General features: G+C 41.5%; 1 protein-coding gene across 10 annotated transcripts in view; it reads left to right on the top strand.

Annotated features, from left to right (window-relative positions):
- The window catches only part of SOX5 (SRY-box transcription factor 5), a 604730-nt gene that overhangs the window by 385366 nt on the left and 196767 nt on the right, over nt 1–22597 (top strand). For all 10 annotated transcript variants that reach the window (XM_030959507.1, XM_030959511.1, XM_030959510.1 and 7 more), the window contains one exon: nt 10727–10937. In XM_030959507.1, coding sequence (XP_030815367.1) covers nt 10727–10937 — 211 coding nt within the window. The remainder of the gene's footprint in view (nt 1–10726; nt 10938–22597) is intronic.

Raw genomic sequence — 22597 nt, 5'->3', positions numbered from 1 at the left:
CCTTGGGGTTTTTTTTGGTTTGTTTGTGAGCATGATGTACATCAGTGCACGAAATTAATTGTTGGGGAAAATACGTTGTGCACTTAGTCATCTACAGGAATTTGATTTCTTTAATGAAATGATATAAGAGAATGAGAATGAACTGCTTTAAAGCTAATAAAGATCATTTGTATTACTCAGAATAATTTAGGTAAGTGATGAGAAAGGGGAGGGAAATTAGCATTTCTGTGCAGTTTGCTTACTGTGTAATTCTTAATCAGGAATGTCACAACATCCCTTGATATCATCTTATCACAAAGGTCTCTTCATAGTAGGCAATGTATGCTTCTGACTGCAGTTTACAGAAACAGAAGAAAGAATAACTCATCTGCAGAGTGGGAACAACTGTGAATCTGTCATAAATTAGAATTTATTAGGGTATTTTGCATCACTCAACCACAGTCTGAACTGGTGAGGTCTGTGTACTTTTTAAATCTCGTTTAAGCTCTGCTTGGGTGAGCTTTAGAATGGGACTTAAATGGTAAAATGACACCATGCTGCTCCCTGGAGTAGAACTTAATGTCACCATTTGAGGTGTAGTAAGAGCCAGAAAAGTGAGCAGGGAGCTGGTTCCTGATAATCCTTGGGTGCTGAGTGTGCTCTGCCTTTCCTGTGCTTTGGAGCCTGCCATGGCAGCTCATGCCATGTCCTGACCTGTCCTATGTGCAGGACCACAAAGGTGTTTTGTGGGGATTAACTAAATTCTGAATAAACGCTAACCCATGTTATGTTTATGTATGTGTAATTGATCAAGGTACACATTGATGGATTCCTGCCATATTGATTTTTATTAATTATCCTGATCTGTTTGGCATTTTGATCAAATACTGTCCTTTGAAATGTGCAAGATCCAAATAAGTTTGGTTCCTACTCTGTAAGCATGTTCTGTGGAGCTGCCTTTCTGTGAAAGGATTTATTCTCTGTTCATAAGCACAGAATATGGATATTCCTTTTCTTTTTATATCCTGTGCAGCTCTTCCTCCAAAGGTGAGAAAACTACTTTGGTTTACACCAGAATTCCAAGTTCTTTCACTAAAATTGTATAACGGTTGTAGGTAGGAAGAAAATCAAGTTATAAAAGAGCAGAATAAGTGAAATGAATTTTGGAGAGAAAGCAAGTCTGTTAATAACTATTAAAGAAGATTAAACCAGTTACTGCTTGGCAAAGTCCTGTAACTTTACTTAAGAAATGTAAGAGTTAGTAGTAGACAAAGTAATTGAAGAGCAGGTAGCAGAATAAAGAACTCTGGTAAAAGCAGATCCATGAGTCCCTTGGGCTGGATGATATTCATTGCAAAACTAAATGAGATGAACATTCTGAACCAAAACAGTTTCCTTTTTTAAAATTCCTCTTCTTATGCTGTAGTAAACTCCAGTGGACACAGTGAGGCTATTTCTCAAGTTGCTCTTCTCAAGTTGCTCATAATAAAGTTATGTTTTCTGGCCCTTCTTGAAAATGGAAACTTACAGAAGATTGCTTTCAGAAGAAAGAAATAGTGTGATGCTAATCTCTGTGGAGGCAAAGACTGTTTTGATGGTTATAATCTTGTAAGTCTTGTTATAATAATCTTCTGAAAAGCAAAAGAACAAATACAAGGTAAAAGTAGATAAACAGAAGTGAATTGAGAAGGCTCATGAAAAATACACAACATGTATGAAGCAGAACATGATTATTTAAGAAGTGTAGTGGATTTAGGCACATACCTGTCATTCACAGAATTGATGCCTTGTGGAGGATGCCCTAGAACAGAGGTTGGGCAGAGTCACAGAATAAAGCAGGGATTTGTTAAAAGGATCTCCTCCATGGATGCACCTTGGGCAGCACAAGAGCCCAGCCAGGGCTGCACCCAAGATGAACCAGAATGGTCACAAAATGAACACAAGATGGACCCAAACTGGTCACAAAACAAACTCAAGATGAACCAAAATGGCCCCAAAATGCACGACCGGGCACGGGGTCTGTCACTGGGATCAGTTCTGCTCCATTTGCACCTTGCAGTTCATTGTCCCATTCCAGCTTTAGCCCCTGCAGTCCCACCCTGCTTGTTTTTCTCTCTCCAGCCCACGGTGTTTGTGCTCTTGGGCTGAGATTTGGATCATTTGTCCTTGGTGCCCAGCTGGAGCAGGAATTGTTTTGTCTCCCTGCTCTGTGCACAGAGCTCACCATCCCCTCATGTGAAGCTCAGACCCTCGCACTAAAGCAGCACAGAATGTGAAAAATAGAAAAGCTAAACCTGAGGCATCATAACTATTTCATGTGTGGCTTTTCTTTACTTTCCTGTCAGCCACCCAGCCAAAGGGATGAAGTGAAATCCTCTGCCTGGTACAAGTTTCTGTAGGCTACCAGAGAGCAGATGAAGTAATCTGCCATCCCTTTCCATCTGCAGGGAACTGAAGTGTGAAAGCTGGGAGCAGTCCAGGAGCCACTGCTGGTCCATGGCATTCCTTTTATCCCGAGTTCTGTGCAGATAGCCCTCTCCCCTCCTTCCAAGGAATTAGCACAGACAATGGGTTTGTTTCACAGTAACAAAGCTGGTGATCAAACTGGCTTTGACACTCAACATAGGTTTTATTACACTCACAAGCCAGAGTTGTTGTATCTGGTTAGTAAGCTTGTATTTTTACAAAGATAATCGTTTTATACTGCATGATTTCCAAACTATTAGAAGGATTTAATGTATGCTGAAGCCTCTACCAAGCTGTTTTGATAAGCAGTCTTATTTTTTGTTTAGCAAGGTCTTACGGGCGATCTTTAGTCCCTCAGGGAAGAGCTCATAAAAGTCTTAAAAGTGCTTTTGCAGAGCTTTATTTATTATTTTTAAGCATGAAGATTACTAGCACAAAGATAACAAGGCTCTTGTAGTACAACATGTTCTTTGTTTTTGCAGGTTATAGCTAACATATTAGGAGTTCTCAGAATGCCAGTTTTGTTTGTTAAGTGTTTTGAGAGCAAATAGATGTAATCCTGTATTGCGTTATTTTCTTGAAGCGACTTTAGCCAGAGACAGAGGCAGTAGGAGAGATCTGGTCTGAGTAGGGGTGTCAGGAATCATGGCACTAACCACATTTACTCATTACAAGGTAGTTCTTACAATCTTACAATTTACAGTTTATTTAATATCTAAAGATTTGCAAATTACTTTTATATATGGGGAACGCTTCATTGCAAGAAGTGGCGGGCTAAAAATAAAACCAAAATATAGACCACAGAAGAAAATAATTTAAAAACTCATGCTTGGGATTCAATATAAAAAAGTTCTAAAATTTCACTCACAAGATTTTCTCATATATTTTTACTACAAACAGATCCACGGTTTGCGTATAATTATTTGGTTTTTAATAAATCAAGTAGAAACGATGGGATAAGCAGTAAGAAATACTGCACTTGTGCTGTGTGTTTGGGGATGGGCTGGAATGCAGAACAGCCAGAGGAGAAATGTTTGTTTTAGGGCATCAGTTATCAGATTGTGCTCTGTGCTGGAGATAGGCTGATAATGGTCTGGTCTGGTGAAGAGGCACTCGGAGTCACCCGTGCTGGTTTCACCTCTTTATTTTCAGACACTTAAAATGAAGTCAGTGAGAATTAAATGGATATGGGTATTATTGTGCATTTTCAGAAATCCCACTAGGCACCTCCTTCTATCTGTAGATACTTAAATCCTTGAAAAATCTGTTCCTAGGCTCTCTAAATCTCAGAGGATAAAGTTAGAAATCAGTGCAAAACGGATTATAAGTTATTCCTTTTGTGTCAATGCGACCAAACAGTTTCTTGCAGCTCATCTCTAAGCCTTGTAAATGTTTGAGATTTTCTCTTGCTCGTGCAGTTGTGGCAGCAGTCTGAGTATTGTGGTGTTTGGAAAAAATCAAGGTGCATTTCAGTGTTCCTGTCAGATATTGTGGGGTGGCACTTGATATATGAGAGAATTCCCAATTTCCGGTTCCAGGTGATTGGGCTGTGCTGCCCCACGGAGTCATGTAAGAGTAATATAAGGGCTGAGTATTTATGGCATCCATAAAAATGGAAACACAACCACTGTGGGGCTTTTAGCCAATCATCTCTGGGCTTCTTATATCAATTATATAAAATGCCTCAAGCTGCAGGAACTACTCATTAATATCTCAGTTTACGTATGGAGGAAAAAGGTAAAAGAAGGGAAAGTGTCTGATGCAGCAGTTCCTATGGCAGATGGTTGTCTTTTGGAGCTTTGAACCATTTTTCAGCCAGGTTCATGGATACCAAGCACTGGAAATACCTGTTAGTCTTCCCACTGAACCCTCTGCCAGTATATCTTCTGCTTCATCAAGAAGAGGTTGTTAATTGGATACAGCACTTCATGTCAAATAAATGCAGACTGAAGGACAAGAGCTAGTAATGATTGCTAAAAATAAGTTATATTCCATTACAAAGTGAAATTTTAACATTTTAGAGGGAGCACAAGATGTCATCAGGATTGTATAAGTCTTGGTGGTACCTCCAAGATTTGGAACATGGAGTTCCAATAAGTTGTGTCAGTAAAGCCCAATCTGTATTTGACTTGAATATATTTCTCTTGATGGTAGTAGCATGGTCACAGTAAAAAGAAAACAAAAAAGTGCATCTCTGTTCACTGTGCTTAGTTCACCTAATTCAGGTAAAAGTTGTCTGCCACCATGGCCTCTGATCCATTTCCTTCCTTCCTCACTCTGTGTTGTGTTTGATTTCTTTGTCATCATTGAAACCGCAGTCCTAGGAGAAGAAATAATAGGAATACGGACAGTGGTCGCTTTTCATGGATCTGACTGCAGACCCATGACCTTTGGACCTTTATGTGATGCCCTTAACTGTTTCATCCTCTTTGGGTTATGTGTCAGTTCTTACTTCCTAACTGTGTATTTATCCTCTTCCACCTGTTTTTCCCTTCCGTGACCTTCTGTAGTCTCCTGGTTGCTTATGGTGTCCTCCACTGTTTCCTTTTCAATCTCCTTGGGATCATTCCTCTCCACCACTGATGAGCGACTTGACTACATGGAGGAGGCTTACAAAGACCATTTAAATACAAGAGAGAAGGAAGGAAATTCCTACATGGGAAAGGCACAGTGTCCCCTGGGAAGCCTGATGGAATATGAGTTTGTTTCACCTTCCTGAAGGTGCCAGGTTGATATATATAAATACAGCCCTCATAAAGCAGGGGGTGTGGTGATCCCTGCTCTGCAGCCCCTGTGACACAGCCTGTAGAAGAGGACAGTTCCCCACTTCAGTGATTTGAAAATATGATTCCTATTGAAAGACAATGGCACTTGAGCTCCTAAAGTAAGTTACTTACATTATATGAGGCAAAGATTGTAAATGGAAGGTTAAGCAAAAATTGAAGATTGGTGTTGCTTTGTGAATATTGGGTGTCTGTTTTCTTTCTTTTAAGCATTAACAAATATTGGAAATGCCAAGTTGAGTTTTCTTGTAATTGCTGGTGGGCCTCCTGTGGGCAATGGAAGTATTTCTACAGCTTCCAGATTTTCACTTGAAGTAGCTGTGCTGTTCAGTCTTACACATAGATACTAATTTCCTAAAATATTGTTGGGGAAAATAAATTTTTAAAAATAGGAAATGGTACTGAATTGCTGGAGGATCATTTGTCTTCAGAAGAGTGAAGTATTCTGTTTTCTGATTATCTCTTATGTCATACTGTTATCAGCTTCCTGGTCACTATGGAGACTATAAAATAGATAGGCCTACATGTCTAATGTAGAAAGCAGAGAAAAAAACCCTGCCTTTGGTCTTCTTTACACATTCTGAAAGAGTGAAGCATGGGCAAAATTCCAGCTTTGAAAAAAGAACCTTTTTGGTTACTTTTAGGATCACAGGCTTCTTAAAAATCAGACAATATCTGTGCTTGTTTTAAAGGCACAAGTATTTTATTCCAGGTGTTTTTGGCTGCTAAACCAGCAGCTTGATTCTCATGATACATATATTTTTTTCCCTGCAGATGCAGACTTCATGCATACCATATGGTGGTAATTAACAGTTTCAGACTTAGTTCTCAGTTTTCTTCTGCTTCGATTCTTGGTTGGTTTGGGACAAAATTTTAATGTCACAGAAGCAGAGTGTCTGAGTTTAATTGCAGACAGGAATAATGTGCATCTCTAGATGGATGAGGAAGGAGAAGATGAGATCTATTTAGAGCACTAAGAGATATTTTGGAGATCTCACCAAGTACAACCTGTTTCTTTTCATTAAGCCTTTAAACGTTCCTCTGTAGAACTGAAATATGCCTCCCTTGGACCCTGGAAACAGAGGGAGACAATTTGAAAGATACAGCTGGAATGAAGAGTTTCTTTTAACAGCACAATGTTTGCACTTTTTATGAGAGCAAGGGTAACATTGTGTAATCTTTAAAAAAGATATTGCTCGGTGAGGACAAGTCCATTGTCCAGTGACATGACTTTTCCTGTCAATCACAAAGGTGACAAGGGGGCTAGATTAAGTAAAGCTTGCCCAAGATTAACAAAGGAAGATTATTGACCTCATCCTGAAAGGGCAGAAGCCTGTTTTATCATTAAACCTTGGAAGAGGTATTTCCTCCATAGGTGGAAAGCTGTTTGGCAATATCCAGGCAACTTTCTTGTAAATGAGCAGGTCTTCCTGTGGATTCTAGCTTGGAACAGGAGCAGAAGACACGGAACGTGGGGTGCTCCCTTTTGTGCTTGGGAGGGAGAGAAGGGGCTGGAGTGTTTGCTTCAGCAAGATCTGTGCACTCCCTGTCTGCCTTTCTGAAGGGGGAAGTCGAGCAGCAGCAGCCTCAGGTGTTTGGTGAGTACCATCCCAGCTCAGGGCTGCAGGAGGTGTGGGCCAGCAGCCATGGGCAGTGCGGGTGAGCAGCAGAGCCCCGTGCTCCAAGCAGCTGCTGCCCGCATAGAACTGCCACCAGGATTAGCAGTGCCAGAGGCTGGAATGTAATCAAACTTGAGCAGGTGAAATGGTTACGCAGCTGGGAGAGGCTGTTCTCCAGGAAAAGTGTTTGTCCTCTGCTCTGCTGGCTCAGAGATGGGTCCTGTGTGTGGCTTGATGGACTTAACTGTACAATGCCAGTGGTAGATATTGATGTTTCTTAATTCCACTTTACGGTGCTGTTGCTGTTTCTCGGTGAAACTGGGAAAAGTCATGTCAATTTGTCCTTTTAAAAAAATAGCCTGCTAAATCTCACTTGCTGGGAGGGAACTTCGTCTCAGGGGATTGATTTTAAACTGTTGCTGACATGTCTTTCTTGCCATTGAGGATTTCTCTGAGTGTTTTCAGGGGGACAGTTAAACTTCTGTATGCAATATCAGAGGATTTCCTTTACTCAGAGTTTTTTGGCTTTATGTAGCCATTGACACGAGCAGGTTTTATGTGGTGGAAGTGTCCTTTCTTTTTACATGCTAGTAGTAAAAACCCAGACCCACTGAGAGCTTTTTCACATCTCCAAGTAGTGGCATAAAAAAGAACAAAATAAAAGAGAGGGACGTGAAGTGCAAGCCAAGGTAGCTGTTGCACATTTCATATTGTTGTTGTGAATGGCAGAATAAAAGGATGCTGGGCTTGTGGGGGCAGCAGGTTCTGGAGCTGTGTGCTGGTGGGTTCCTGCTGAAGTGTCCTCAGCAGCAGAAGCTGGGCTGAGCTCTCCTCCACAGCACAGAGAGCAGAGGCTTCCTCTTGGATTGCGAATCATGCCATGGATGTGTGATTGCCACAGATCTTTCTGAATGAATAATTCACTGGTGTACTGTAATTTAGCCCACTGAGATGTGATTGCAGCTGTTCCCCTACTGTATATGTGTTTTGATTGAGGCTTAAATCCCACAAGTGTATAAATAGCCATGTATGTGATGTGCAAACACTGCATACGTGCACACCTAACCAAGAGCTCCAAAGAAACTTTTTGCAGGGGGATGGTTTCTTGATTGTATATTTCAATAGCTAATTTACCTTTTAAAAAAATCTCGTAGAACACTTCCCTTACCTTTCTTAGCCAGCTATGAAGTCTTTCTAACTGTGGTATTACAAATGCTTTTAGCCAACATTGTAGTCAGAGAGTATCTCTCTTATTAATGAATTTATCATTCAAAGACCTTTATCGTATAAGAGATTACTTGTGCCTGTTCTACAGGTAGGAAACTGAAATGCAGGGAAAAAAAGTGATATTTTCCATGGTCACAGTGCATTTGAAAGAACTAGGAATTGAGTATGCAGCGTCCTTCTGGTGCTTTGCTCACAGACTACTGCATTGTCCCCCTCACAATTCCTTTTCCCCAGAAAGCAAGGCAGGGTTTTAAAAATACTTGTGAGTTTCACTTGAAAGCCAAGCAATTTGTGATTTTGAAAACCATCTTCTAGTACTTTCATAATCATTCAATCCTTGTGTTCTTGTGCTTCTTCTCTCATAACAAGCTGGTTTTATATGAGAATATATTTGTAGGTATAAAACCCCACTTGCCTGTACCTCACATGTGCATGGAAACTGCAGTGGTGATACCTGAGGTTTAGGCAGCTTTTGCAAATACTTTGTGTATTTGTAAAATACACAAAATATTTGTAATACACAACGTGTGTCACGCAGAAACAGGAGTGAAAGTCTTTGGGACGTGCTTTGGATTAAAACAAGGAACTAGTCCCTGGTAAAATGAAGAAACACGCTGTTCTGTTCATGACTGGTGGCATAGGTAGATTTAAGAACTGTAACTAAGGATGATGATATTTGGCTTATCTGTCTCAAAGTGTGAATAAGAAAGCAGCTTTCAAGATATTTCCTCTTTTAGCCTTGTGTGTAGGAAACAAAAATCTCCACTTGGTGATAATGATTTTGAATTTTCGATAAAGTCTGAAATGATGCTGAAGTTAACCATTTTGCCTGTTTAGATTGGTGTTAAAAAATCAGTTTACTCAAGTCTATAGGTGAAAAAAACTGCATTTAGCTTCAACTAAGTTTTGAAGTCCAGTGTTAGCAAGTAGGAATATTTCAAGTGCAGAACAAAAATAGAGGGAGTTGGAAGGGGAAAAAAGGAGCATTTCTGTTGATTGGAGTTGGAAAATTTTTTAGGGCTTGGTCAAAAGCTCATTGACGTCAGTAGAAAGTCTCTCATTAACATCACTGGGTTTGGTTTTTGGGGCATATGATGGCCCAGATTGTAATCTCAGTTAAATCCGATTCTGTTAGGGAATTTATTCACTACTATAACGCGTTCAAGCTGCTCCAAACTGTTTGCATTAAAAGTTTTCTTAACCAGAGGTAATCTTTTTGCCACAACAGAGTAGCCTGTGAAAACAAATCTTTTGTCTTTATTGCATGTTTTCCATGTAGTTTTACTCAGATTTTATTAAATAATTTGTATCAATTTATGTTCTTTTATAAAAGTGGGTTTTTTTTCTGAAATACTGTGATTTATTAGAGCAGACATCAAAAATACTCAAAATATATAAAATTATAACAAAAAGCATTAAACACAGTTTGTGTGCATATTTGTAGACATGTAGCACCTTCATACCCTCTGAAATGAAATGCAAAAATGAAAACAATTAAAAAATTAAGACTTTTTCAACCATGTGTATAACTCATATAACATGATGATCCAGTGGCTTATTTAAAAACAATATTCATTAAACAGCTAGGGTACAAAAATAAGATAGTGAAAAAAAAAACCCTGGGAAATGACATCAAAATAATAACTGTTCATGTTTACAGCATTATATTTTACACAGAGTATTACTCTGCTGCTATCTTTGTTTGGAGACACTGACCTAAGTCTTTCAGGTACAGGTGGCATTTATCAGCAGAGGGAAAAATGGGTTGGGAGATGTGTACAGAGGGGTAGGGTACAACAGACATGAAAGCAGGAGGAATTGTGCAGAGAACGTTGCTTTAAGCTGGAGGAGATGTGGAGGAGAAGGCTCCTGCGTTAATGAAGGCAGGTTTGAAGATGCTGGAGCCAGTTTTGCTTTCCATTAAAATTAATGAGTAGAGCTGTGTGGACTCTCACGTGAGGAGGGTTGTGTGCACGTTCCAGGAAGTCACTGAGTTTTGCCATTGTGCTGCCAGGGAAAGTCATTAGGACCACCTTTGTGAAAAACACTGTTTCTACAAGAAATGAAGGTTTAAGACAGAAGAGAATAGAATTAGGAAACAGAAAGCAATTGCTTCGTCCTTTATAGATGGGAGACCTGCTTGAACTGTGAGTAAAAATATGGCATATGGTGAAGGACATCTAATGTTTAGTTGCTATTTTATTTCCTAAAACAACTAGCCAATCAAGGCATTAAGTACTTTATAAAGTCAGGAAATTAATGGTCCTTGTAAAAATTGAAGGTTTTTTTAGAAAGAGAGCTGTAAAAGAACAAACAATTACAGGTAATCAATACCATTGTTATTAGGAAACCTGTGAGAACAACACTTCTTCTCAATTAGGGAAAAACTATTTTATGTTTCTCTCTTGCAAGCTGATCTTTGTTCACTCCAGCCTGTAATCTTGGTTTATGCTTTATGGATAGGCTTTGTTCTGGCTGTTTTTGAAACATTGCTTGCCTTCTTTAAAGGTTTCAACAGAAGAACAAATAGCAATGAAGTCAAAGAACAAAGGACCGTTCTTCCTTTCTTTCCGCCGATTTATTTCCCCCCCCCCCCCATTTCTTCAAGAAAAGCAAGGAACGTTTCATCTTGGTTTTTTTCTCCCCTTTCAGGAAGTTGATGGCAATAAAGTGATGTCTTCGTTTGCCCCGCACAACTCATCTACCTCACCCCTGAAGGCAGAAGAAGGTGGGCGCCAGGGCGGGGAGTCCCTGTCCAGCGCGGCGCTGGGCACCCCCGAGCGCCGCAAGGGCAGCCTGGCAGATGTCGTGGACACCCTCAAGCAAAGGAAAATGGAAGAGCTCATCAAAAACGAGCCAGAAGGTAAGGCCTGGGAAGCTGGCCAAAATTTCCTGTGTTCTTTTCTTTCCTCCAGATCCTTTGGATTGCATATACTTTTTAATCGTGCCGTTTTTCTGCGCTGCTTGCTTTTCCGTGCCAGCAGAATTGAAGATCTTACAGTTCTTTTCTGCATTAGAGGTAGATTTTATCAGTGTCCCATCACAGCTAACGTTTTTAGCTTTTCCCAAAAAGAGAGTCTAGTGGTCTTTTTGTTACAGTGGCAACCTCCTCAGTATGCCTGCAGTAATTACAATCACCTGGGGGCTTTTACAGCACTACTCCCCTCTCCCCGTGTCTAGCACTAAAAGAATTATTATTTATCATCAATGTCAGTGGTTTTGTGAAATGATCTAGTGTTGCAGGTCAATGTTTGAAAGGTAAGAAGGTAAACTGGGAGTTAGTGAAAGCTTTTGTGTGGGACACATCGTGGTCTGTTTGCGTGTGGTGCAGGTGCTGTACAGGCAGGGAATGCAGGTGTTCTCTGCATTATGTGTGGCCAGCAACATAATGCAGTGTCCTTTCTGGGTGTCCTTTTTGGAGAGTGGGTTTTTTGAGGGTCTCTTTGAGGCCCTCTCTCCAGCTGGTGGTGATAGGACTTGTGCTCTGTGGGACTTGTGCTCTGGGACTAAGACCAGAGATGAGGATTTTTACTTTTTGCCTGGTTTGGGCAGAGCCCAAACCCTGGGTGGAAGATGAAGCTCTCGTTGTGCTCTCTGTAGGTATCTGCATGTGTATTTACAGCTGCCTTTTTGGGGCACTGGGAGCCAGCTGTGAGAGCATCCTGAGCCTTGTTTCTAGGGCACAGTGAGGAGACTCTGTTCTCATTTACACTCACCTATCCTCTTACAGAAATCTACTCCAAATGTTCAATAGCAGGGCTCTCAGGGCGCTGAAGCTTGAACTGACAGCACCTACAAGAAAATTTCAGGTCAATTTCCTGCATACTGGGATGGAAGTATGGACACAAGCATGCTGACACATACAGGAGCATGGCAAGGTTGTAAATTAGACTTTTCTTGACTGGAGCACACAGTAAGGATCTGCTGGGAAACAAATTCTTTGTCTGAGCATTTTTGAAATATTAGTTACAGCATTTCTTTTGCATTTAGGTTGGTGTAATGGTCAGTGCCATAGGATACCTTGTGCCTTTGGATGGAACATTGCAGAGGGAATAGGTGGGCAGGAGGGCAGGCTTTTATCTGAGAGAGGAGAGAACGAGGAGCTCTGGGCAGTGCATAAATACTCTGCTGAGCATGAGGTTGTACAAGCTGCACAGACTCCATTAAGGAAAGGCCACAGATAGACATGAGAATGGCTACAGAGCTTGTGCATTATCTCAGCTCTACTAAAATGAAAATATACAGTACAAACAAAAGATCTACAGCTTTGTGAAGAGATTGGGAGAAAGAGGAGGGGGAGCAACTGAATGTTGGGCTTTGCAAATGCGTGCAACAAAAAATCTTTTCTTCCCTCTAGCCATTGTTCTATTGTCTTTCAAAGGCCATTAAATTGAACAGCAGGTTGTGATGAAAATTTCATTAAGCCCTAGTTAAATCATTATGAGGGTGCCATATTCATGTCTCTGCTTACTCCCCATCCAGGAAAAAATGAATAGGAAAGAGTTGAGCTTTTTTTCCCTTTCTCCTTAAAAGCGAACTAACAAAAGTTCAGAAGTTAGAAGAGAATGGGAAATGGGACTTGAAACAAAAGGAGGCCAAAGAGGTGAGGTGGCTAGGAACAAAATTAGACTTGCATAAGAGCATTGAAAGGTGGTGAGGGACAAATACATCATTTTGACAAGCCTCCCTCCCCCTTCCCTTCAGCCAACATGGTTGTTTTTAGAGTGGCTAATTAAAAAATATATATTTCTGGGTGCAGATGGCTAGACTGTTCTTAGAGGTCCTCTGCAAATACGAGTCTTTTTCCCTAAATGAGATATATACCAAATACAACACAGTGTCTTCTCTGTTTGAACTCCAGCAGAAAATTATTGTCATGTCTTCTTCATGTAGTGCTAAAGTAAAATTGTCAGTCATCACTGGTTGCTAGTCAGGTAATTAGCATATTAATGAATTTCCCTGTGAATGAGGTGTTACAAGTGGGAATCTTTGATAGTGCATGTAGGTAAAAACGCAGCAATTTGTGATAAATGCGTATTTCACTAATGATTTTTAGTCTTGCTAGTTTGTAAAGCTTTGTGGGATGAAGATCAAGAATCTTGGTTAAGCTTTGCTGCATTATGTCAACAAGAATAATATAATACTTTATTTCCCTTTGGGAAGAAAGGGAAACATTTGCACCAGTAGTTGAGGTTTAATTAAATCAATTTCCTGTGAATCTTTCAAAGACCAGATACGAGCCAGATTCCCATTTCTCTGTGTACTCAAAAGTTTATATATTATTTAACTTGTACAATGGACTGTGTTTGCTCTCTTTTTATTGTTTGAAATAGTCCTCTGAATTGCTGTGGGAAACGTGCTTTTCAAGCATTCTCTCAAATGGCCTGTTTTCCTCAAAATCAGAAAAAAGGGAAGGGCTGCATGGACAACTTTAGGTCTCAATTCAAACCCTGTATCAGTCAGGGAAAGGGCTTCTCTTTTCTGAAATGGGCTTTAAGGACAAGGGAGATATTCCAAATAATTGATTTTTTGGTTTGACTCTTTCTAGGAAACTTCATTGATACAAGGGAAATGGTTTTCTACAATTATGTTTGTTAGAAAATAAAAGTAAAAATTAATAAGTTTTGTCGGTACAGGACACAAACTTTCACATTTTAAACACAGTGCTCAGAGTGCAGCAGTGTGTAAACACTTCCCTGTGCTCACACAGGAGCTGATGAGGGAAGCATCACTCTCCACATAAATGGTTTTCATGTAGATTTGTTGTGTATGTACCCTTGGTTAATGTGCCCTGCAGGAGCCCACGCTGCCTGCTCTTCCAAAAGCTCAGCACTGTCTTTTCCTCCTTGGGTATGAGCTGGGGGGATTAGGGGGTGTTTTTATAGGGGTTTATACTTAGCTCCAAAGCTCCTTGCTCCTTTTCTTCTGCCCCTAATTTTGCCATTTTCCTGCTGCTGGATGGAAGTGTGTGATTGACAATGAGTCATACTGACACAGAGGCAGAAGTGTTCCGTGGATCTGAAACTCGCCGAATTTTACTCATTACTAATACAGTGCTCACTTTTCTTCTCTCAAATTCTGTGGAAAATCCTTATATGCAGCTTTAGCACGAGGCCCCCAAAGGCATAAACCTATTACTGAAGTCACACAATGTTATTTTACATGAAACATTCTACCCTTTCTAACTTGGGCTTCAGAAGAGGAGTCAGTCCCCTTTTATTCCTGGCGCACAATAATGAAGATAATGGAGTGGGTTTGGAGAAGCCTTATACACTGTGACAGACCCCCAGCCCTTGCCCTGAGGGTCGTCTGCCGACCATGGGATTCCTTTTGCAGCTAAAATCATTAGGAGAATGAGATACAGGCGTGTTTTTCTTCTGTTTTCTTCAGGCATCAGAGGATGGCAGAGGCTCTCTGTCTGTCTGTTCTCCTCATTTGTAGGAATGAAATGGAAATCTCTTTGAAGTCACTGAGCTTGACACAAGTTTGTGAAAGAAGAGACCAAAGCAACCACTTAGCTTTTCCTTGCACTATTAATGTGATTGGATTGCTGAATTTTAATTCATGGCCCGTGCTTGTGGAAAATTAAATCTCTGAAATCTCTGGAGCCTTTCCCCTAAATGTATGGCTGGGCTTCTGGAAAGGGAAGAGGCAAACAAGTAAATTCCTTCCTATTTTTAGAATAAGCTGGAGTATTCTTTGGCTCTTTCCGTCTCCTAACTTTTCATTAAGAATCAATCCTCTTTTTCCATGTTGGCAGTTTTAACAGGTTATGTATCTGGATATCTTTAAAACCTTCATAGTGGGGCTTCTGAGGCCAGGCCCGTGTTGTTGTATGGGATTTGTAGGAATTCTGTGCAGAGAAGGATCATATGAACACCTGCCTGATGAGCTTGTGTGGGTGCAGTCATTCATCTGCACAGCTCTTTCTTCCTTGGTCAGGACCTCTGAAACTCAATTCAGTTGGGCTGTTTAAGTGAATACTTTGAATTTTCCATAAAGACATGTACATACGTGCACACACACAATAGATATAATGTATTGTTTTTATTTAGACATAAATACGTATGAACACAAACACACAAATTATTCATTTATTGTGTTTCATCTTTTTCCTGCTCCAAAATGTTGATCTTACAGTCTTTAGGCCTTCAGAGGGGGAGCAATTAATGTCAGCTGTTAGGTAAGAAGGGAATATGTGTGTTTGCAGAGCTTTAGCAGGCAATGTGGGTACCAGAGCCTCGTGTATTATGGTAGGCAGCAGTACTGTAAGTAATTACTTGTCATGAAGAAAGGGATGAGAAGAGCCTCTTGGGCATGATTTTTGTCTTCTGAATGTCCCCCAAAGGCTGTTTGTGTTTGATGTTTAAGTTTACATTATAAATCACAGCACCTGTTAATGTGGTAATTTAAATGACTGTTGTTTAAGCAGTTCTGTCATCTGTAAAAGTGAGCCATGCTGAATTCAGGCTCTCTAGCTGGGGTATCTCCTAACATTATCAAACTTTTAATGAACAAATCTTGTAAAAAAATCAAGATGTCTCCCTCTTTTAAAGCCACAGATTCCAAAGCAGGCCATTCATGGGCACAAGAAGGGTGGCCTTTGAAATGCAGACTCCTGTTCTTCAATCACATCTGATGAGAAGGGAGGAAATAAAGTGCACAGATTCGGGAAAGGCCCAAGGATACTGTAATTGGTTGAGGTTGAAAGTTCTTTTATTTGGTTCCTCGGTGCCCCTTTGACAGAGTGCGTGCTGGAGAGGCTTTGTAATGCTTTTGCACTGAAGGACAAACAAGGGTACTTTGCAGTTGAGTACTTTCAAGTTTTGCTGGTGCACTGCTGCTGCTGTGGAAGGATGCTTCAGGTGCCTTGTGGTTCCATGCTCATCTCTGCAGTCTGTCACCAGAAAATGTGCCTTTTCTTGTACAGCATCAAACTTCCCTTGCTTCTTTCAAAGACCCTGCCATATGGAAATCTGCCTTCGCATACTGCTGATACAAATAAAAAATAATTAAAACATTGGAAAGTTTATTTGTGGAATAGGCCTATGTGGAGAGGAGGCCCTGTTAAATACTGTAGCTTAAATTTTTATTAACAAGTGCTTTAACTCTAGAACAGAGGTAGCCTAGTTTGAAGCCTTGCCAGCTCTGACTTGCTTTAAGTGAAGTTTATTCATTTGTTGCCTTCAGTTTTTAAGTGTTTTCCTTCCCAACAGTTTAGCCTGATAGTCACGGTTTATTTCAATGGATGTTTTCAAAATTTGCTTAGATTCCCTTCCAACTCTCTCTTCTTACATCCTCAAAGGTTTTTAGCTTTTGGATTTTTCTTCTTCCTTTTGATAAAGGCATCTGAGGTGCTGATACAGCATCTTGAATATAGAAGAAAGCATTATGGTCAAGTGAGATACAGGAAACTCGTGCTTTTGGAGAGAAGATGCAGCCCCTCTCTCCCCCTCCCTGGTTCAGAATGAAAGTCCCCTCTGATGAATCTCTACAATTAAAATTTCTTTCTGGGTTATGTTCACTGCATAATACTGAGCAAGCAGGAGCCAAAGCAGAATGCTTTCTCTTTTCACTTCTCATCTTTAACAGCACAACATGCAAGTGGTTCAGCAAGGCAAAAATAATTATTTGGGCTCCTGTCTGCCCTTTTTCCCCAGACTCCTCACCAGCTGTGCTTCATTTCAGTAAGGTTTTTCAAAATTTGCTGTCACTTTTGACCCCACATCATTTTGCTGTTCGTTTCCCCTGTTGTATTCCACCTAGATTAGCTTCCTCTTAGCCTTTGCATTTTTGTGTGCTCTTTTTAATTTTTTTAAAAATTATTATTATTTTATTTTCATTTCCCCCTCCCCTGGAAAAGCCATTAGCTTTCTGACCCTGGTTTTGGTCCCTGGGTGAGCTGGAGGAGCCTCTGCCTTGGTGCAGCCCCAGCTGTAGGTGGGGAGAGTGCCAGCTCCTCGTGCCACCGCTCTCGGGGATGTCACTTACTCAGCAGTGAAGAGCCAGCCACCTGTTCCTCAGCCCTCTTGTCCCTCATATTAAAGGTTCAAGCCCTTGCTGAATAGTAACATCTTAATCTGGGCAGCATACACACCATTTAGCTGGAACCTATTTGTCGAGCTAGCAGGATTTGTGGGATTTTTTTCCCCCCTTTCTCTTACCCCTGAGGCGCTTGTCAGGACCGTGCATTTTAAAATTAATCAGACCTCCCAGGCTTGTGTGACGGCGTGGTTTAACATGGAGAAGTGGATATCAAGTATTTGCCCTAATTAAATAGGCCTGCTTGGTTTTGTTCTAGAGGGTGCTTGGTGTTTTTTTTAATAAGGGCTGCTGACGGAGGAGGCACGGCCGGCTCTGGAGTTGGTGGAGAGCTCACTTCAAAGTTTGCCTCAGCACCTGCGCCCTGGACGCTGAGACCTGGAGGGCTCCCTGTGTTCTTTCTCAACAGCACCATTTGTGGGAAGGGGGGAGATTCAGCCAAATGAGGGAAGGGGAGGTGAGGAGCTGGGAGGAGCATGTGCGCTGGCTTTTGGAGCTGATTAAGATGACCTGTCATCCTGTCTGATTAGCTTCAGCTCTCAGCCTGTGCCATCAGCTATTCACAAGGCTGTCTTGTGTCTGCTGTTTACCAGAAGCAAGGGAAAGCCTCTAGTACGGCAAGGAGCAACATTTGCAGCAACTCCCACTTGCTTGTTTAGCTAATGAAGTAGCCTTGTAAAAACACTCCTAAGTTTGGAGCTGCTGCTGAGCTTTATTAGATACGTGTCTGCTTAGCATTGGTATTTTTAAGGTGGCTTGAGGGTTGCCAGCTTTATGCATCGGTGCCCAACATCTCCTGCGTTGTACACAGTCTGTCCTGGGAAGGCAGAATTCCTTTCAGCGCCTTCCCTTCTCATGCAGTTTAAATGTACTGTGGTTTCTGCATTGGCTCAGGAGAAAATGTGCTATATGTGCATGGTTTCTATGATGTATCAATTCACAAAGTGCTCAAAAACCCAATAAAGGAGAGCTGGGGAGAACTCTCTGCCCTAAGCACCCTAAAACCTGTTACACAGTAATTAAGGACTGATAGCATTTAGCAATTCAACAAGTTAATTTTAGCCAAAAACTAGTAGAAAATTTGGAACAGTCAACATTTTTAGACAAAATGTTTCTTTGGAAATGATATTTTTGGTTTTTAAATGTTTAAGATGATTAATCTGAAAGAGAAATGAAAACATTTCAATTAGGATTAAATAAAACACTTTGGGTCAGGTGGAAACAGCTTTTCCCCTGACTTGGTTTGGCAGCTGAAAGGAAAAAATGCAAACTAGTCAAACAAAAATGAGTTGCAAGACCTGGTGAGGTTTTGAGGGTGTTTTTGTATCTAATGACCTGAGAAGGACAAATGAACAGTTGTTTTACAGACACTTAAATAGATCTGAATGTTGCACACTGTGGTTTTGAGGGCAATCTGTAATATTTGTCAGAAAAGCTTTCAAAACTTGATTTTCTCCGAATGTGCAAATTTCTGTGCCTTCTGAAGCCTCGAGTCAGTGAAGTTCTGCAGCACCTAGGGCGTTTTAATTTGGAGCAGATTTTGGAACATAGAGCATTAGATGTGCTTGGCCTGTCTCTGCAGCCAAAACCTCTGAGTCTGTTTTGAGGACCTGGGAATCTGCAGTTGGTACACCCCAGAATTTTACTTTGCTTTCTATAAGAATTCTTGCAGCCAGCACACAGTAAAAAGAGAAGCTCTATTTATTTATTTATTTATTTATTTATTTAAACAGTTGAAATTGCTGAAGTAAAACCCAGCAGCTAGGTAGGTAGGATGATGCTCCAGTGATGTAAAAGTGTATTGTACATCCGTGCACTAACTCACCGCCATCTCTCTCTTCCTCTCCCGGCATTATTATCCCTATTTTATTTTTAATTTCAAACCCTGGCAGAAGCCAAAGGTAAAGAACATATTGACACTGCCAAGCATCTGTCTGGTGCTTGACAGCATCATAGAAACCCTTGCAGTGTTTCCTCTGGGTTGCCATTGGTTATTTAACAACACAATGCAAACGGTGCAGTGTGGGTGTGTGTGAAAAGGAAAGAAAGGTTGAGGTGGGGGGAAGGAGCCCTGCACGAGTAAATATGTCTTTCATCATATCTTTTGTTTGGTCTGTTTGCTGGGTGCTATTCAGCACCCAATGGGAGTTTGACGGTTCTGCAGAGGGGTAGGAAACCTTTTCTTAAACTTTTATTCTCCTGCTTTTGTCTCAGTCCCTGAAGTTCCCTGCTTTTGTTGTTCTTGCCCCATTTTGATGTCACCTGTCTTTTGTTGAGGGTGTTGTGTTGCTGCTGCTTGGCTGATGGGAAGTAAGCTGATACTCAGGTCATGCTCCTGCTTGGGAGCATTCTTGTACAGGTGAAGTGGGCTTGAGAGAGCTTAGGAGAGATTTGCTGCTCTGGTCTTTGGGGCCATAGAGCTTTTTCAAGCTATATTTATTTACATAAATAAATATATTAAAATGAAAGCTTGAAGGAGCTCTATTGGAGGAGGAAAGAGCTCCGGAGGAGGAGAGTGAGAGGTGAATGAAGAGAAAAATCAAACTCTGCTCTCTGCTGAAGAATGCCCTGTTAGCACTTGTGTGACTGGGTAAGGCTTTCTGAGATGTTTAAGCCTTGATTTAATTCGTATTTAAGATTTCTCCTCCCAGCACATTAATATAATGTCAGTGTAGAATGCATTGCATGGTGTAATTACTGGGGAGAGCAGGAGTTGGGCAAGCAGAGGTAATTGAACACATGGCTGTTTATTACAACAGGACAGTGCTCCTACGCTGGTATTTAGGGCATTAATAGGCAAGAATTGATTTGTTGTTTTAAGATGAATTCAATCACTGTTGCTTAGGCCTTTGTTTGCTCAGGCCCAGTGATGCTTTGTTTGTGTTATGTGCCCAAGAGGTTTACACACCACGGCGTGGCATTAGTCATGCAGAGGGCTTGGGAGCACACAGCCATTTACATGAACAAAGGACATTTTTCTTTTTGGCTCTGTTTATCTTCCTCTCCAGTTTTGTTGCCCTCTAATCTATCTCCATCTCTCTCTCCCTCCTTTCCCCCCCTCTCCTTCCCACCCCAAACATTTCTAATCAATGCAGAGGTCCTCCCACATTCTTCCTTCCTCCTCCTCCTGATTCACCCTCCTGGAGACAAATGGAGCAGTGACTGACAGCTGGCTCTGGTGTGGGCTAAAAGGTGGAAATAGGAGTGGTGGCTTCAAGGTTTTCCAAGGAATTCTGGGGCTGGGGGGGTCAAGGATTGCTTCCAGAGTGAGCAGAGGGGAACGAGCCTGTCTCAACTCTGGGTGATGCCTTGGGAAGGCTGATCTAGAACAGAGTTAAAGAGTAGAGTAGGAGATGGAGATGGAGTTAAAGAATAAAGCAGGGATTTATTCAAAGCATCTCCTGCATGGATCCACCTTGGGCAGCACAAGAGCCCAGCCAGGGCTGCACCCAAGATGAACCAAAATGGCCCCAAAATGCACGAGCGGGCACGGGGTCTGTCCCTGAGATCAGTTCTGCTCCATTTGCACCTTGCAGTTCATTGTCCCATTCCAGCTTTAGCCCAGGCAGTCCCACCCTGCTTGTTTTTCTCTCTCCAGCCCACGGTGTTTGTGCTCTTGGGCTGAGATTTGGATCATTTGTCCTTGGTGCCCAGCTGGAGCAGGAATTGTTTTGTCTCCCTGCTCTGTGCACAGAGCTCACCATCCCCTCATGTGAAGCTCAGAACTGCACACTAAAGCAGCACAGAATCTGAAAAATAGAAAAGCTAAACCTGAGGCATGGCAGAAGTTTGGTGTGGTGGGATGTGTGACCCTTTGGTGGATCCTGATGGCTTGTGCTCTGGAGGAGCCTTTGCAGGGCACATCCTGGAGCCAAAGGAGCATCCTGCCCTCTTCTCACTGCTGCAGGTTGCAGGGAGGAGGACAAAGCCACCTGACTCAAGGTGAATTCCTGGCCTCCCTGTTGTGAGCAGCAGGGTTTGTATTTTAGGCTCATTGTGGTGAAGGGAATCTCATCTTGATTTATTTCTGAGTGCAGGAGAGTTAATGGACACTTCAGGGGGATGTGGGCCCAATTCTGCTCTCAGATGGCAGTTCATCACTCCCCCTGGATATGCAGGAGCTTTAGGAAGGCAGTGTTTGACCTACTCCAGGATTGGTAAAGAACCCAACGTGACTTGTTTTTCTATCCCTCTACAGACAGGGATTAGGCCTGTTCCTAGAAGGAGCAGGATTAAAAGAACTGAAAGGTAACAACAACAGCCAAGTCTCTGGGGTCACTAATTGGTGGAAAATTTTACTGTCTAGCTGGTAAGGTACTTGTGTCTAAGCTCAGCAGTGCGGGATGAGTTGCCTTTTGGGGTACAGAAAGCACTGCCTTAGGCAGCACCAGGAAGGAGAAGCACAGATGTAGGACACAGGGAGCCAGATCCTTCCTGTCAGGGAGAAAAAGCAATTTCCTACACTGCAACATGCAAGGAACCTCCATTGTTCATCCGAGCCTTTTAGCTGTAATTTATTAAATTATTGAATCTGCAGATAAATAATAGACACACAGGAGATGAGCTCTGTGGATGTTGAGTCCAGCAGGTTGTGTATGGGACATGCTACTTGGCTACTAATTATAATTGTTTTCCTAAATATCCAGGAATTGCAGTTGCAAAGGCCAGCCCACATGCACAAAGGAAAATATGATTTCCATCTAAAAAAAAATCCCCAAATAATTATTGTACTGCACTGCCAATGAACAAGAATGGTAACAGCCAAAGATACAAAAGCCTCAAAGCTGGGAACAGTGTCCAAGTGCTTTATCAGAAAGGAAAGTGCTCGCCTGCCTTGGAAGTGGTTATCCCAGTGTCCTGTTTGTGCAGTGCAGTTTGGAATGTGCCATCAGCCTGTACTGCAGATTAGCCCACACAATCTTAAGGTAAATAGTCCAGAGACAAGGATCACATGGAACAAGACAGCCTCTTGGTTGTTTCATGCACCCTGATGTTTTTATGCTAAACTTCTCCTTTCTGGTTTGCCCACAACACATATCCCATTTCAGTAACTGAGCATCTTATCTCCTACAGAGTCAGGCATCAGGGGGACAAAAAAGAAAAAGCAAAAAAAGTCACCAGCTAACCAGAAAAATGGTTTCAGCTGTAGTGATTACTGTGTATTCATTTGGTCCTGTAGGTTTGCTGGCTTGTTGCAAAGTGTAAAAGCATGTTAGTGCATTTTTGCTGAGATATCTATATACAAGACCTAAATAAAGCCACGTATTTCCAAACAGTTATATCTCCATGTATATGAAATTAATATATGAAGATGAAACTAGAGGACAGCAGGCTCTTGCTAATGATTGTCAGCTGCAAAAATTCTGGATTCCACACTGAGCTCATGTACAGCTTTAATCAGCAGTGGTGTTTAACTAAATATGGAGACATTTCACTGAAGATTATTTTATTTTAAGGTTTTTTTTTTGTGCATTTCCTCTT

Source organism: Camarhynchus parvulus, chromosome 1A (genome assembly GCF_901933205.1).
Source record: "Camarhynchus parvulus chromosome 1A, STF_HiC, whole genome shotgun sequence".
In the NCBI taxonomy this organism is placed as follows: Eukaryota; Metazoa; Chordata; class Aves; order Passeriformes; family Thraupidae; genus Camarhynchus; species Camarhynchus parvulus.
The sequence above is the reverse complement of the archived record's forward strand: the minus strand, read 5'-3'. Positions and strand labels throughout refer to the sequence as shown.